The 17,629-nt window shown below is 44.7% G+C and overlaps 1 protein-coding gene across 1 annotated transcript in view; it reads right to left on the bottom strand.

Moving 5' to 3' along the window:
- The window catches only part of LRIT1 (leucine rich repeat, Ig-like and transmembrane domains 1), a 23,315-nt gene extending 5,805 nt beyond the window's left edge, over positions 1-17,510 (bottom strand). The window contains exons 1-3 of the mRNA XM_019502286.1: positions 17,343-17,510; positions 14,300-14,766; positions 3,597-3,902 (exon numbers count right to left, since the gene is read on the bottom strand). Coding sequence (XP_019357831.1) covers positions 3,597-3,902; positions 14,300-14,766; positions 17,343-17,467 — 898 coding nt within the window. The 5' untranslated portion in view covers positions 17,468-17,510. The remainder of the gene's footprint in view (positions 1-3,596; positions 3,903-14,299; positions 14,767-17,342) is intronic.
- Between the last annotated feature and the right edge of the window lie 119 nt (positions 17,511-17,629).

The following is a 17,629-nucleotide window of genomic DNA, read 5'->3' as shown; positions in this document are numbered from 1 at the left end:
GAGAGAGGTGTGTGTGTGTGTGTGTGTGTGTGTGTGTGTGTGTGTGTGTGTGTGTGTGTGTGTGTGTGAGTGTGTGTGTGCAGGCAGGGACAGTGTGTGTGTGTGTAGGCAGGGACTTGTGTGTGTGTGTGTGTGTGTGTGTGTACATGTACAGGCAGGGACAGTAGGGGGAGCAGGCAGGGACAGTGTGTGTGTGTGTGTGTGTGCACGCGCACGTGCGCACGCGCAGGCAGGGACAATGTGTGTGTGTGTGTGTGTGTGTGTTTAGGCAGGGACTCGTGTGTGTTTGTGTGCATGTATGTACAGGCAAGGACAGTGTGTGAGGGCACACAGGGACAGGGTGTGTGTGTGTAGGCAGGGACAGGGTGTGTGTGTGTGTTCATAGGCTGAGTCCCACACATGCACCCAAGCATAAACATGCACCCACGCCCCCCTCACACTGCCACACACGCAGACCCGTCACATCCCCTCACACACCCCAGGCACACATTTACCCCCACAAACCCCATACCCACCTATACCCCGCATATCCACACCCACATACCCACATACCTATAGCCCCCTCCACAAACCTATACGCACCCCCCACAATATACAAAAGTAAGACTTCATTTTAAGCAATCACCTCTATGTACACTACACAAACACATGTAAACCAGGACATTTTTTTTTTTTAACCAAATTAATGAATGCTGTAGATGTTCACTTTTTAAAATATAATTTGGTATTTTTCCAGTTCTGAAATAGCAAAACCCTTGCTGAAAGGAGTACTTCAGGGGGCAAGGGGAAGGACTTCTGGTGGCTAAGGTCAGGGGTTAGGGGGCGGGACTTCTGGTCACAAGATAGCGACCAGGTGCAGGGCATCTGTCAAAGGGCAGGGCTACCAATGCAGCCCTTGACAGTTTGCCAAAACTCGGTAAGCAGCCCTACACCCACAATAATTGCCTGTCCCTATAGTAGACTATTAAGGCCTAATACAGCATTTCATGCAAGAAAGAAAAAGTTTTGAGTAAAAAGAGATGGACTACAAAAATGATCTTTGCAGCAGCTTGATGAATGGATACAAGTGTAGAAGAATGGATTTTGTCAGATGGATGAGGAGGAGCTTCTGAATGAAGGAAAAGTAGAAGGAACAAGTAGAGAGAGAGAGGAATTGAGCTAGAGAGAAAAGTGTTATAGAAGCCTATGGAAAAAAAGATTCAAAGACCATGGTTCTCATCCTGTTTAGACTCAGGGCACCCCTTACTAGACTCAAGGCACCTCTCAGAAAATGCCAGCAATTAGTTTTTGCTTGGTTTTTGACAATGAAAAAATAATAGAGCTAATTCTTCTGCTGCAAAGAACTCAGAAAGACCAAAATGTTCTTGACACTTTGAAAGCTCTGGGTTTACCTCATGAATTATGTGCAACAGTGCTAATATTGTGCAACACCCTTAGAAGTATCACACAGTACCCCTGGGGGCCCTCTCACCCAGGTTGAGAATCACTGCTTTAAGGAAGGCAAGGTTTACTGAACTGAAGATGATGTCAAGTCAAACAGGATGAGGCTAGATTACTGGTTCCAAGATTTGACTAGGAAATGCTAATTAGAAATTTTGGCAGGAATTGTTGCAACTGACAGCAAGGGGCATAACTGGATTGGAGACAGTCTAAGATAGAATAGGACAAGAGGGACACCAGATAGTGCTTACAGATAAAGCATACAATGAGTTAGTGGAGAAACCCAAAGGGAAGTGAGAAGTTCAGGAAAGCAACTGAGAGTAAGAATGAGAGTGGACATGAGGAAGATGTGGAGATAGGATAGGATGGAAACTCTGAAACAAGTGAAGAAGTTACAGCAGGAAAGCCCACAAGAAACATCTATATCTGTGGCAAGACAAAAGAAAAGTAAAGGAAGGCAAACGAAAGGAAAGGGTTATATTGAATGCTGTCATTTTTTTCTCAAAAGGACTTGGTGAGATCTTGCATATAAAAAAATGTGAAGATGGGTAGATGAGGGAGAAGGAAGTCAGATTAGGCTGTTGGCAGACATCAATTTAGTTTCATGATTGGTACCTGATGAATGTTATCCTGGATCCTAAGAACTGTGCATACTGACATGCCAGACATGGGATGTAGGATAAAATTTGTCATATCCCATCACATGTCAGGACCTTCAAACCTGCACTAAAAAGTCCAGCATCATGGGCTTTACATCAGGGTTATTAAAGGTGCCTAGGCATAGGGATCCAATTGGCTCTCCGCAGGTCAACACTTTTACAGTGTTGCTATGCCCTGGCACTTTTAAAAGCCTTGCTTTGCAGCCCCATGCAATGCAGGGCTAGACATGCAATTTGGGATCTGGGATAAAATTTGTTAGGACATAATAATGTAACTATATTAGCATCTTCCAGCAGCCAAGGGTAGCAAAAAGGTGGCTGGAATTGGTGGTATATGATTCAGTTAAATTGAAGAAATAAAGCTCTTTAGCCAGGGATACAGCAAAGATTTCTAGTGTTTCAGAATGGAACATTTCTATTTTGAAATGACTGTTTTCCCAAAATTTCTCAATTTTATATTACATAATATGAAGAGATCATTTTAAATCGGAAAAAAAATATTCAACTTTACCTAGAAACTTTTCAGTTGTCCAGGAACTTTGTTTTTAATTTGTATTTTCAAAATGCCCTGTTCACGCTCTTGTTCAGCATCCACTCTCTCACACTGTGTGACACACGATATTAGACAAGATGGAAATATGGTCTAACCCAGTAAATGGCAGTTCTTATTTTTCAGAAATTTTCAAAATGTTGCTCTTTTCATTCAATTTTGGAATTGAAAAACATGCAAAAATGCAGATTCCCCTATAATATTAAAAACCTAGTTTTTGCCCATCCTGAATTCAAAGACAATTTAAATTTGAGGGCAAAACTTTATGAGATTATTTTAGGACTAAGTTTGTAACCTGAAATATAGATGATGTTTTCATTATCTTTTACTGACTTTTGTGTGAGCTTAATATTAGTTCCATTAGTATACTAAGGTTATTTCTACCACTTTTTATCTTCTATCTGCAAATTTGATCCTGGTTGAATTTATATCAAACAAATCCTTGATAGAAAGATTAACTAGATTAAATGCTAGGTCAATACTGCAAAAGCATCATTAGGGACCTCTGGCATCCCATAAGATGGGAAGACTCTTAAATATATCATTAAAACTAATTTTAAAATGCCTGTTGTTTCAGCTGCATATTCTTCATTCTTGTATGATAGACAGATGTGCAACCACAAAGAAATACTTTCAGAGATGGGAAAGAAAAGTATTGCTACAATATAATTATTAGGGAACAGAGAAAAAGTAACCTATTTTGTGATACCTTTATTAACATCCTTATATCACATTGATGTGTGGGTATTCATTCAAAATTAGATCAATACTGTGGAGAGGTATAATGTTAACTCTTGTTTTCTTTTGTCCTGTTTCCTTATTCAGCAAAGATGTAAACAGTATTTTTACTTATTTGGAAGGGTGAATAACTGACATTTGCTTCAGAAACCACAGAAAAATACAAGCCTAGACTCTAGTCACATGATGCAGTATAAAGCCAAACTCACCTGTGCCATTAAGCCGATTACCATCAGCTCTTCTCCAGCTGAGTTCAGGAATGGGTACTCCAGTAGTACCACATCGCAGAAGCACAGTGCTGCCCAATATGGTCTTTACTTTGGCAACAGATGTATGTACAACAGGACTTTGACATTTTCTTAGTTCAACTTGACTGAAGAAAACTCCAGCAAGACTCCGGGGGGTGAAGCACTTCAGTTTTGCTTCTATAAATGCTATGTTAGGAGATTGGAAATTTATGAAATGGACCATTTCATACAAACTGCAATCGCACACCCAAGGATTGTCTTGTAAGCCTGTGAAGACAAACCATTACAGTTATTTGCCACTCTGCTACTAACCATTCCATTGCTACTTTTGCTTTTGTTCTTTAGAAAAGTTGAATAAATGGTGATGGGCTCATACTCTACCACATACTAGCTTAATTTGTAGTCTTGTGGATGGACTATAACCTGACTTCTAATCCTCACCATAAAATTTTTGTAGTGTAGCTATGAACCACAGCATGGCTATTTTCTCTTTAAAATGGAAACAACAATGCTCTATAAAGCATTTTGAGATCTGTGAAGAAAAAGCACTAAATAAGTATAAAGTGTGATTATAAGATTATAACAAGAAAACAGACTCTCCATAGTTAAGATTGCAGTTCTATACTTTTGACTTGGAAAGAAAACAAAATTGGCCTGCAAATTGCTACTTCACTTTGAAAACAGAGAAAAGTGCTCCTGCAAAGCTTGAAAAGAATTCATCCACCTATTTTTATTTGAAATTTTGACTTCTGCCAAAAGTGTCTTTGGCTGTGTCTATAAGGCCTCCAGAGGAAGCTGTCTCTAAGAAACAAGCCCACCCAAACTCAACAACTATGTGTAACCAATCCCACTAATGGGCTTCATTGTACATAGCTCATGGCAACCCTAAACAAATGTTCCCAAGCTCTGCTTGTCTGGAATGCTTGAGTGCTGTGCTACAGCACATGCTAAGGGCTGTTCTGAGCCCTTAGACCTGCTCCTGTGCCATATATGCTGCATAATTTGCAGGCTCAGACACAAGCAAAAATGTCTATGATTTTTGAGCAGCACACCCAGCCTTGCTGCAGAAGCCATTGAGAGAGAGCCTTTGTCTCCTTCTAGAAAATATAGTTTTTTAGTTGAGTTTTTACTAAAAATTTCCACTTAATTAATTTCTTTGGAAATTTGTGGCCTAGTTATATTAGAGAAATATAGTCAAATCAAAAATATCTTTCAAATGCTTGAGACCAACTACTTCCCATTTATTTCAAATGGAGTTATGCAGTAGTCCTGCTCTACTACTATCAATGAAGTATTTTTATCATTTACTTCAATAGAAGCAGAGTGAGGCATTATATAAATGTCTGAACATTTTCCCTTCACCTGGCTAACTCTGTGTTAGAAAGAACATAGGATCCCTTTTAAAAACACAGATACCTGCCTTTTAATCAACCATCTGAAGTCTTTTGTTTTAGGAACTGTAGGACAAGGGTGCTAGGTACATATAGTTTATTGGGGAAAGTTAACAGCCATTCAGTAGTTAATGGAATCAGATTTCAATTGTAAGGTTGTAAATTCTCCTATAACTAAAACACAAAGATATTTATGCTTTCATATTGTCTGATTCTTAACCTTATAGGCAACTATTTTTTTTAAATTATCCCATTAAATAAGATTAAAGAAATGTCAATTTAATTCCTTTGCTCAGTTTTACAAATGTCTACATTTTTTATGTCTCTTTCCACCCAAAAAAATCATTTTTCACCCAAAAATGTGAAGAATGAATGGATTTTTTAAATCCCTTAAAATAAAATATTGACATAAAAATCAAAATCAGAATAATGTATAACAATGAACCAGAGTTAATATTGTTCATTTGTAACAAATTATGTATTCCTTTATACCAGAATAAAGTAAAGTATTTCTTCATAATTTAGGCAATATTAGATTGCTAAAGCATTTCACTGTTCATTACTTTGCTTTCAAATGCTTGAGCTTGGCATATAAAATTGTGGTTGTATAATCATATAGGTACAGCTGAAAAGCAGGTGAGCCTGTCATCTAATCTTCAAGTCAAGCAGCAGTCACAATACATAAAGCATTGCTTTCCTGATATTTTTTCAAGTTAGCAAGCTACTCCAAATACTTGTGTTAAATATATTCTTCTGGACTCTTATTCTAGGTAATGTAGTTAAACTATTCTGGATGCTCTGGTGAACTAAGTGATTTTAATTTCAGGTACTGTGTTCAAATCACTATGGATTAAATAACTGATGGTACCATTGTTGTATTATACTTTTACATTAAATCTTGGACTTGCCCTTGCTCACCCATGGACAACCTTGACAAGACCACAAAAAATGTTTTCTGATTATCAGTTGCCCCCCCTTACCCACCCCTAGTTATGATACTGCTACTAATGACTTTATTGCTACCCAGTTCTCTCTGAAACTTATCCCTGAAGGTGATAAAGACAGCTTCTGCTGTCTTTGTGTGATATACAACCCATGGTAGCCACTGATGATCCACTTCCCTATTACAAATATTCCTCAAGACCTACCTGATAAGCCACGTTCAGGTATTGCCCAAAAGGCATCACAAAACTAAAAACAAATGGCAATGAGCGAGTGCTAAGTTAATTCCAATGCTACTCTTTATTATAATAAAAGCAGGCTTTTGAGATCATTCAAAATTATCTGCCTTATGGTTTAAAAGGTATAATTTAATCTCTCCTATTCATAGATTATGTTTTAGTGTGAAAAAGCAAAGTGCAGGAGAAAACTAAGCGTATAACTGTGTGTGTGTCTCTCTCTCCCCAACTGTTCTATAAGCCATGGATTTACCACACTAGAATGGTAAATGTATGTCCACTGAACGCCATCCTGGGTCAAGCCTTTAGGGTCAAGGAAGCAGCCTGAATATTGTTTTATGTACTACATTACCCTCACATATATTTCCATGGATTCATTCCTTAAGGTCCCCAGGTCAGGCAAACTGTGTGAGTGGCTATGCTGGCACTTATAAGTCAGCCAAAGCAAGAACACTGGAGTCTTGTTCTAATCAAATAGTATAAAAATGAAGTAACATTTCTCATGTAACTTGGCTCTCTACAAAAAGAAATTCACATCACAAATTGTTACATTCAACATCCTATCATTACAACATGAATAAGACCATATAATTCAGGGCTGTCCAACTGGCAGGCCAATGGCCACATCTGATTCAGGAAGGATTAAAACCAGCTCCCACCAAGCTGCCACTCCCCTCATTACTCTTGCTGCTGTGATGGAAGCCAGAATCCCTGGGACAGGGCATTACAGTGAAAAGGAACCCAGTAGGATTGTTCCCTACGTGGTGAGGGGAGGGTTTGCTGCCTGCATGGCAACACCAGCAGAGAGGCTCAGGTGGTAGCTCACGCTGCTCATGCGGTGGTAGCAGGAGGGGTGAGGAGCAGCAGCTCCCATGGTACTGAGAATGGTAGGCTTGTGCTGCTCTCAGGGCAAGGAGGGGAGGTTTGCTCTGCTTCCACAGTGGGGGAGGAGGGCTGCTTGTAATAGTGGTCCTGGGACCCCATGCAATCTGTGGCCCCCCACAGCATGTGGCCCGCACAATGTGCCCATGACCAGGTACAGCCCCAGCCACGCTGAAGTTGGACTGCCCTGGTGTAAATCATGCAATACCTAAGGTGTATCCTCTGTTGAGAATTAGCACCTTGCAACATGCACAGAGGAGATGCTCATTTCTTTCTTCCTTTCTTTCTGCTAACCAAATATTAACTGCTATTAGCTAATAAAACTAAAAATGTGCAGACCACAATTTGTTTCTTTAAAAAAAAATTCTGGTTTCTTTTATGTGTAACCTTAGTTATGTCAGCAATGTCTGTTTCCTCATATTTGGGACAACCATCTCAGATAATAAGAGTAACTCATCCTCTTTGATGGGATTTTCAGCTAGACTGGACACATCTACATGTATTATTAATGTGCCTGAATAAACTACAGTGCAATTCGCACCAAAATCAGCTGCTTCCTAGGTGCAGCATTTTCACATGAGCCCAGGACTGCATCAATTTTAGCAAGGGCAGAGCAGCACCAGGCTGGCAGGGAGTCAGGTGGGGGAATCAGCGCTGGGCTCTGAGTGGTGGCATCAGGCAGTGAAGGAGCTGGCTGGAGCACAAGAGTGCTACAGTGTGGGGCTAGGCAGCAGGCAGCCTCCACAATATAGCACCCTCATGCCCCAGCCAGCCCCAGTTACAGTCTACACATGCTGCTGCAAGGGGGAGGGGACTCCCGGCACTGCATGCAGGAGCCACACACAGCCAAGGCAGTTCCTGCCTCCATGGACTTGTCTCAGCACACCAGGAGGCAGGACCTGGTCCAGCCCAATGGCACATGGCTCCTGCATACAGTGCCAGGAACACCAGGTGGCAGCAGGAGCCAGCCTGGTCCTGCCTGAAGCCACACACCAGTGGGCCAGGCTAGCTCCACATGCTACATGGAGTTCCTGGCTCTCAGGCAGTGAGAGCCCACATGCCATCATGGGGCTCTGCCAGCAGCAAACCACAAGTGCCCTGATGGCCTGCTGCTGGCTACTGCTGGAGGGTGGGGCTGTGCACCATGCAGAGAGGGTGAGCAGGGGACCCACCCCTCCCACATAGTCCCTGCAAGCCAACACAGTTCCCCTCACCCCCACACAGTCCTTCCATACACACAACCCACAAACCCACAAACCCCACAACCACAAACCCCTGCAAAAGCCCCACTCCTCTCCCCCATAAACTTTACACTCACCCCTACATCCACCCACAAACCCTCCCAACCGCCCGCTACAGACCCTGCAACACACACATACACCCACACCCACCCACATCTTCCCACTCCCTCACCCTCACAAATCTCACACCCTGTATGCCCAGCAGCCAGACAGGATGGGACCTGCTGGTGGGAGCTGCAACTGCAGGGGTAACTGCCACACTGAAGTCCATGCCCACACTGGTGCTGGGACCAGTGGTCCCAGCTGGGCGGGGTGGTTCTCCTGGTCCCAGAAACCACTTGGGCGGTGTGATGGGCTCTGGGGAGAGATGGAGGTAGCAGCAGAGATGTGTGAGTGTGAGAGAGAGAGAGAGAGAGAGAGAAAGAGAGATGAGAGAGATGGGTGGGGCTCAGGGGTGGGGGATGAGGGAGCACTCAGTAGCCAGGAGGAGAGGCCACCATAGCCAGGCTTAGATCCCCACTCTGCTCCACTAGAACAGGCTGCGCAGGGGAAGACTGGCCTGGAAGGAAATGGGCTTGTCCAGCCCCTGAGCCCCAGTCAAGGGCTTCCCAAGAACAGCATGGGGATCTCTATGGCCTGGGTACAGGCACAGGGAAAAGAACAGCAAGGGCAGACACTGTTCACAACCACAAAGCAGCCAGTGAGACAGCTGCAGCTATACTCATGTCCTGGTGCCAGAACAGAGCTTCTGCCAGAAGGGAGCTAGTGGGGGGCAGCAGGGGCTGTGGGTTGGGAGTGAGCGGCAAGGGAATGGGCAGGGCACTGACATCCCAGTTCTGCTTAGTGCCCCATATCCTGGTGAGGAAAGGGGCATGGGCACCTGTGATTCTTCTATAACAAAAAAACCCAAAAGCCAATGCCAAAGTGTATAGATATTTAGAATTCATTTTACTATGGTGATAGAGGCACTGGTAGGCTTCCAAATTGCTTTAAAATTATAATATATATCAATGAAATGTTGCCAAACTGCTCTCTCTATATATAGTGGCATTCCATTTGAATCACAGAAGAACACAGATTTGGGGTCTTTTAATGAGAGAATGTGGGGTTTTTATCAGAGAATTTGCAATTTTTAAACAAGGAACACCAGGATCTCTGCTGGTGAGGCAAGTGGCAGGACCCATAAGAGGAGCCTGTCCAGAATGAGCACTGGGGACCCAGCTGGAGGGCAAATGAGGTTGCTGGCCTCCTGGCCATTTGAGGCCAGGAGAAATGCTTTGACAGTCCGAAGTGGGCCATTGCAACGGGCACAACTTCCAGGCAATAGCTGACCAGATAGCAGATATGGGGCACCAGAAGACATAACAACAGTGCCTCACAAAGGGCAACTGTGCAGTCATAACCCACTGGCAGCTGGCCCAGAGTTGCACGAGGCTCTGCTGCAATGCCCATACCACAGCCCAGGCAGTTGTGTGGTCTCTGTCTGGGTCTGGTTGCAGTGCAGCCATAGGGCTACAGGTCCAAGGGGGCAGATGCTGTCACAGGTGGCAGCAAGCCACAGCCAGGCAGCAGCCCCCTCTGCCAGACTGCTGCAGTGGGTAGAGGGTCCAGGGGTCACACCAGGTTATGGTTGCTTCAGCCATCCAGCTGGCACAAGGCCCAGGCACCAACTGGCCAGGCCTCAAAAGCTCCTGTCTATTCATAACACTCAGACCATAGGCTCTAAGGCCCACCTGGCTAACTAGTAACCCCATGTGGGGCTAATGAATGAGTGGTACAACTAAGTTCTTGGGACAACTAATGAAAAAAACAGGATAAGACTATGGTGTGTGTCAAAGGCTCAAAACATGAAAATAAGTGCACCTGAGGGGGACACCAAGCAGAGCCCCCAGGGACACATCCACTGGTCCTCAAAGGCATCCAAGGAGCTGATGGAATGCACCCAGTGGTGCTCTGCCAGGAAACATGCATGGACAAGTGAAAGGAAAGTGGCCCTTCAGTCCCCTGGCACCTTCACAGTCAGAGCCTCCTTCCTGGTCACGTACAGGGCCCACTTGGCCAGGGCCAGGAGGAGATTGACCAGGAGGTCCCAGGACTTGGCGGGGCCATGGATGGAGTGCCCAAAAATAAAAAAGTGCAGGGTGAAGTGGAGGTGGAGGGGCTGCAGCCTGGTGCACTCAAGTGTCATGTGCGCCAGGCTCTCCCTCTGCCCACAGAAGCAACAGGAGACACGGGCATCTGTGAAGCTTGCCACATACATGCCCGTGGCAATGGCTCCATGCAGGAGCCACCATCTGAGGTCCCCAGTGGCTCATGGCATGAGGGTGGAGTACAGGCTCAGCCACAGAGGTGCCCTAGCTACACCCTCGCCGAGCAGGTCCTGCCACTTGGTGTCTGGGTGGGACGAGAGTGTGGCACGATGGATTGTGCAGTGCACGAGCATGTAGAGGTGGCAGTGATGGACGGTGGAAAAGCGAACCAAATTGGTGTCCTTCAGCTGGCTCAGGTGCCAAAGTGAGGAGCACCACAAGGCCGGGTGAGGCAACAGCCCCACAACAAACTCTGGTGGGCTGGAGGATACAGGGTGGGGTGGGCTGCCACCACACAGGACCTCACCAACAAAAGCAAGGGCATCAGGAGATAGGGCAGATTTCACCTCCTTGACCAGCCAGCAGGTAGCACGTGTCATGGGTAGAGCCATGCTCTGGACCAGCGCAGCAGGGTCCACCCACTCCTGCCTATTCATAGAATCATAGAATCAATGAGTCAGACAGATCATCTAGTCCAACCCCCCACCATGGGCAGGAAGAAGCACTGGGGGTGGGTGGGGTCATAAGACGCCAGCCAGGTGCCTATCCAGTCTCCTTTTGAAGATTTCCAAGGAAGGTGAGAGCACCACCTCTCTGGGAAGCCTATTCCAGGCTCTGGCCACCCTTACAGTGAAGTAGTTCTTCCTAATAGCTAACCTAAACCTATCCTCCCTCAGCTTGTGGCCATTGTTCCTAGTGACTCCAAGGGGGGCCCTGGTGAACAGACTTTCCCTGAGTCCCTGCTGCTGGCCCATGATAAGGTTGTAGGCAGCCACAAGATCCCCCCTCAGTCTCCTCTTGTGGAGACTGAAGAGATTCAGGTCCCTCAGCCTCTCCTCCTAGAGCTGGCCACGGAGGCCCTCAACCATACGAGTGGCCCTCCTCTGGACCCTCTCCAGGTTCCCCACATCCTTCTTGAGGTGCAGCACCCAGAACTGGACAGTACTCCAGCTGCGGCCTGACCAGCGCCGCATAGAGGGGAAGCAAGACCTGTCTGGATCTGTTAGTAATGCCCCTGTTGATGCATGACAGGGTGCGGTTGGCTCTGCCTATTGCTTCATCGCACTGGCGACTCATATTCATCCTAGAGTCAATCACAATTCCAAGATCCCTCTCTGCCTCTGTGCTGCTGAGAGGGTCAGCCCCTAACCTATAACTATAATGCTAGTTCCCTCTCCCTAGGTGCAGCACTCTGCACTTGTCCTTCTTGAACCGCATCCTGTTCAGATCCGCCCACTTCTCCAACCTATCCAGGTCTCCCTGGATGTGGTCCCTGCCTGCTGGTGCATGGACAGGACCAGATGGTTCAGCACCAAAACTCTCCCATGCAGGGAGAGACACCTCAGGAGTCCTGCTCATGCCTGCAGCCACTCCACCACCTTTGCCTCTAGCCAGTGCCAGTTCTCCAGTGGGGAGGGGGTAATGGGGGACAGGTAGACCCCCAAGTAGAGCCATGAGCCCATGCTCCAGCAGATCCCATGGAGCACGGGTGAGAGTGAGTGCACCTGCCACCCATCACCCACCATCAGGCCAAAGCTCTTGACCCAGTTGACCCAGGCAGAGGAGGCTGCAGAGTCCAATGCCTGGATGCCTGGAGGCTGCCAAGGGATGGCCTTAGCTGCCACCTTGTAGTTCATGCAAAGGAGGGACATGGGACTCCAGTTCCTCAGGTCTTGGGCATCCCCCTTCTTCAGCAGAAGGTTCAGCACAGCCCTCTGGCACAACAGAGGGAGTTCCCCACTTCCCTCAGATTCAGCCCAGACTGTGGCAAAGTCTCGGCCAAGGTCATGGCAGAAGGCCCAGTAGAACTCAGCCCAACGATGCCTGGCACCTTATTGCCAGGCATCAGGTGGAGGGCGGCCAAAAACTCAGCCAGAGTGAGAGGAGCCTCTAGCCAGTTCTGGTCACCCGCACCTGTCTGGTCTGACAGGCTTTGGCATCAGTTGGATCCAGGGAGAAGAGCTCTTCACAGAAGGCCCATGCATATCTCACCTGGATCCGTAAGGGGGGTACCATCACCCACTAGAAGGCAGGTGATGTACTTCTTGCCCCCCACCCCAGCTTCTCTCCAGGGCACAGACGAAGCAGGAGCCACGGTCCATCTCCTGAAGGATCTAGATGCGTAAAAGGACAAATGCACCGCAGGCACAGTGGTCATCCAGAGCACAAAGCTCATCCCACCTCTGCCAACACTCTTTGCAGAGGGATGGGTTGGTTGGGTCAGTGGCCAGGCACCTCTCCAGCTCCAGGACTTCCCACTCAAGGTGCTCCCAGACCGCCTCCCTCTGCCAGGTGTGCCCCCAAGTGTAGCTGCAGCAAAAAACCAGATGTGCACCTTCCCCACATCCCACCATCTCCGAGCCAAAGGGAAAGCTGCCTGTCTCTCCCGCCAGGCCAGCCAGAACTCTCAGAAGACCTCCCTGAAACCCACATCCTCCAGCAGACTGGCACTGAAATTCCAGTAGGGCAACCCCAGCCCAGCTCCCTGGGGCCTCACCAGCATACAGTGTATCCCTGAGCCGTACTGTACCCGCACCATGTCACAGCTGCCACACAAGAGCCAGGTGGGGGGGTGATCCCCACTGTCCTTCGCTGACCCCTGCTGCATGGAGGGGCTCGGCCATGAGCCCTCAGAGGCCCCAAATCAATGCTACTGCAGCCAGTGAGTATGGAACTTTTTTTTCTTTTTTTTTTTTTTAAATGCTGGGAAGCTGGGGCCGGGCAGAGGATGGGACAAGGCAGGGCAGCCATGGGGGCTTCTCCCATGGCTCCCCTGCCAGGGCAGAAGCAGGAACAGATGGAGGAGCTGCAGGAGAACCTGCAGCCTCCCGGCTGATCTGAATCTCCAAATCTCTCCAAATCTTTTCTGAATCAATGCAGAGGCTTCAAATTTGATTCAGGCCTTTTAATGGGTCTCCCAATTCAATTCAGATTTGAGGATTCAACCACTGAATCTCCTCCAGATCTAATCAGCGACTGCAGCTTCATACAGCCCTACTGAGCACTCTCGATATAGGTTATCAAACAAACATCAGATATCAACTACTGAGTCACTACTAACCTGGGTTGCATTGAACAAGAGGCTTACATCCTCATTACCTCATTACATCCTCATTCTGAGCATGCTCAAAATACCATGAAGAATATGTCTTTCTGTCCAAGGTATCTAGGAAACAGTTATTATTATTATATCTAGTCCCTGTTAGGGTGGTGGAGCCAAGTCATTTTATGGCCCACTCAATAATGACAGACCCAGCTTTTACTCTAGGGTAAACAGTCTACCATATCTTTCTACATAGCTCTATATTTCCATGCTGGTAAACTCTGCCACAACAGTAGTCTAAATTATTGCTGAATCAGCATTGTTACCTCCTGAAAGAAAGACTGCTTTATTTTGCCAGCAGTAACTTGTTTGGCTGAATAAGGAGCAGAATTGGTGAAATCTTAAAAAAAGTATGTGCAGAACTTTAACAATCCTTACTTTCAGCAGGACATCTCTTGCCCTCCCTGGGGCATACAGACATCAGCAATGAGTTGCCATTATTATTATTTTTTCCTAGAGTGAAGGAGAAATCTTAAGCTACTATTACTATATGCTTCACATTTGATAGTGATATGTCAGTGGAGTTCTAATATTGCCCCATTCTTATTTATTTCTCTTACCTATAATGATCTTGGAGTTGTCATTGGGGAAGTAAGGAACTGCTTGGAGGTTTGCCCAGGCTGAAATGAGAGCTTGAGGAAGAGTCATCAGTTTATTGCTAGACAGATCCAGATAGGTAATATTCTTTATGTAATGAATTGCTTCTGCTGATACTGAGGTGAGTGCATTATTATGTAAGTCCAGCAGCCTTAGCTGGGGCATGTCTGCAAGAGAGTCCCATGGGAAAGAACTTAAATCATTCCCATCCAGTCTTAGCTCTTGTAACTGACGAAGACCCTTAAAAGTAATCACACTGAGGCTGGCCAAAGAATTATAAGGCATCCAGAGGAATTCCAGATTATGGAGAGAATGGAAAGCCTCCCCTGGCACTCTCCTGAGGGCAGTCTTCTCTATTCGAAGTTTGATTGTATCTCCTGGGATGTTCACAGGTGTGATTGTCATTTCTGGGTCGTTGCACAGCACAGTTCTAGTTGGAAAACACAAATACTAAAATTATTTTTCCTATATTTTGAAAACTTTTTACATTATTTCAACCTACATTTTCTGCATCCTTGGTACCTGCATCCTCTTCCTTCATACCCTTCTTTTTTATTTTCCTATCAACCAGTGAGCTATATGTAAATCACTCAGTCCTGTAAAACTGAAGCAGTTTAAGAGCATGAGGTCAAATATAGACTTGATATAAGTGACTTCGGTTTGTTGCACTTGTCAATATTTGGCATGAATCTGCCCCATACAGTCACTCTTCTTTTCATTTTTAATTCACTTACTGAAAGTTGTAACTGCAATGTTTTTACACTAATGATCATGCCAGTGCATATTATAACACCGATTACCATTTGAGCCACAAGGGATTTGACCTGAGAGCCAAATATTAAGCAAGTCTCAATGAAGTAGGGGAGGGAGGAACAAACAGGAAATGCAGCATGGAATCTCCTATTCATAAAATGAAGACAGGAAAAAAAAATCAAAGCCCACTTTGAAATTAGAAATAGAGTGAAATCTGTTAGGATGTGCAATGGTCTTGAAGCCACTATATTCCAGACATTCACTCAACTAGGTGCATCAAAGCACCAGAAAATCTACTTTTAGGAATAAAATTGCAACTCTGGAACTGGATTTAATTGTTCTTTCCCATCTCTCAACCGTACAGGGCAAATTCCAAAGACTTTATTTTGTATTTACTCAGACCTCACACAAGCGTGCATGAGATTGTAGATACCATGGGGAAAACGCATTCTAAAATGCTCATTATTCTGTCTAACAGCAGTGGAAAAGGGCAATTTCTTCACATGAGCAATGACATTAATTTATACAAAGTGCCAGGGTCTAATAAGCAGGTGCCATTTCACATGCTAGAAAAGATACTATGAGAGAAATACAATATTATCATCCAAGTACCATCTCCTTGTTATACTAGCCAGTTAATAAAGAGATTATAAAACTATCAAAACCAGATTACTTTTGGTTGGAAGAATATTATCAGTGCAAATAAACAAAATAGCTAAACTGCTTTTGCTCGGTCAAGTTTCCCCAAATTTAAAGGTTTTCAATTGTCCATGTAAATTTCTAATTTTAGCTCAGCACACAGTATAGTTGCTTTCTTCCAGTATTTCCTACCACAAATTAAATCTCTGATGAAAGAAGCGTGCTCAAACCCTGCAACCTGAGAAATGGAAAGCTTCATGTGGTTTTCTTGAAATGGCTTCTGGATAACTCATGAGATAGCACATAGCTCTGGAAAGTCTCCTTAATTGAAGGTTGATGTTTTGAAAAAAAAAAAACAACTGAAGAAAAAAAAGAATTCCCACCCCACAAAAACCTCAAAAAAAACCCCAGATTTTTTTAATGTAAATGGCACAGAGTGTTCATTAATAGGAGCATATCAATGTGCATTTATGCTGTTGATGGCAATTTTAGACAATATTGTCAAGTAGTAACCTACAACTCTGCTATCTGATCCCCTAATATTAGTGGGAAATCTCACATTTTGTCTGGAGAATTATTATACAGAAAAACGAAATCATTGCTCACTTAAAGTGAGCATTAGACAGTGTAACCTACTTGTCACACAAAGTAACACAATTTTTCCCAGTCCTTAGAAGGGAATTCCACTGGGACCTATGGCATCTAGGGGATAACTCACTGTTTCTACTGCACCCTCAATAAATTGCATATAATTCTTCTCAGCAGTATACTTATCACTGGGGAGCCACTAACGTTTATTTCTATTGGACCTGCAAAGTTTTGCCAAAAACAAACCCATTTTTTCTGGTGCCCAAAATATAAATGGCAGGTTTTAATTTCTTCTGTCTAGAAGAACTATTTATTTTGAAAGGCAGCAATTGCTCTTTGTCTCATAAGCTTTTCTCTTGTTAATGTACCTCATAGAAGTTTGCCCTATTTCCTGTTGAATCAGAGCACAGCTTCATGACAATATTTCAGAAAAAGTTGTGCATCTTCAGGGAAAATCTCTTGGTAAGTGTGATTCGTTCCAGCACTAAAGAACTTCCAACCTTGTCTTTGGTAGATTTTTTTTAACTGAAATCATTCTCAGCCTTTATATTTAATTTATGGAACATGCATTTTTATTTCCTTCTGATCTGGGGACTGTTTCCTTCTCTTAAAACCTCTATTTGAAGGATTCTAAAGCAAATGGAATACAAGGCAAATGCACATGCAGTTTTGAAACCACAGTACAGAGAAGCCTGGTTTGTCCTTGGAAGCAGAACAACTATCTGAAGACATAGTTTCAGCCCATAAATTTAAAATAAACACTTTCCATTTTATTCATCTTTTGCTATTCTACTGATGTTAATTATATTGCTTCTCTGCTAGTACAGAAGATCATCGAATGCTTTCTCTGAAACCAGATTACAGTGTGCTCAGGAGCTAATCCTTCTGCACATAAAGCAGTAGTGCAAAGTGGTTGGAAAAATAACAAACAAACAAACAGTCACAGAATAACACTGTTTTCCTCTTCACACATCCTAAGGTGAACATGAAAATCTTCCACACTAAAAAAACAGAGTATCAACATACCTTTCCTTTGTTGCTTCATTGAGACTATGAAAGGTGCAGCTACATTGGGAAGGGCAAGAGCAGTGAGCCAAAGGCAGCCCTCCAAAGGTTAAGCAGCAGACCAAGCAGCCCACAGTGATCCACATCGTTACCTGTGCATGTGAAGGACACCAGAACACTAGACAATGTGGAGGCTTTTCTCAGTTGTTTTATCCATGGACTGGTTGCATCTTGTTAACTCTCTTTCGTTTCCAGTCGCACAGTGATCTTCCCTCATTGAATCCATCAGATAAAAAAGGATAGTTGGG

This window comes from Gavialis gangeticus, unplaced genomic scaffold (assembly GCF_001723915.1).
Source record: "Gavialis gangeticus isolate Ggan-Ray unplaced genomic scaffold, GavGan_comp1, whole genome shotgun sequence".
In the NCBI taxonomy this organism is placed as follows: domain Eukaryota; kingdom Metazoa; phylum Chordata; order Crocodylia; family Gavialidae; genus Gavialis; species Gavialis gangeticus.
The sequence above is the reverse complement of the archived record's forward strand: the minus strand, read 5'-3'. Positions and strand labels throughout refer to the sequence as shown.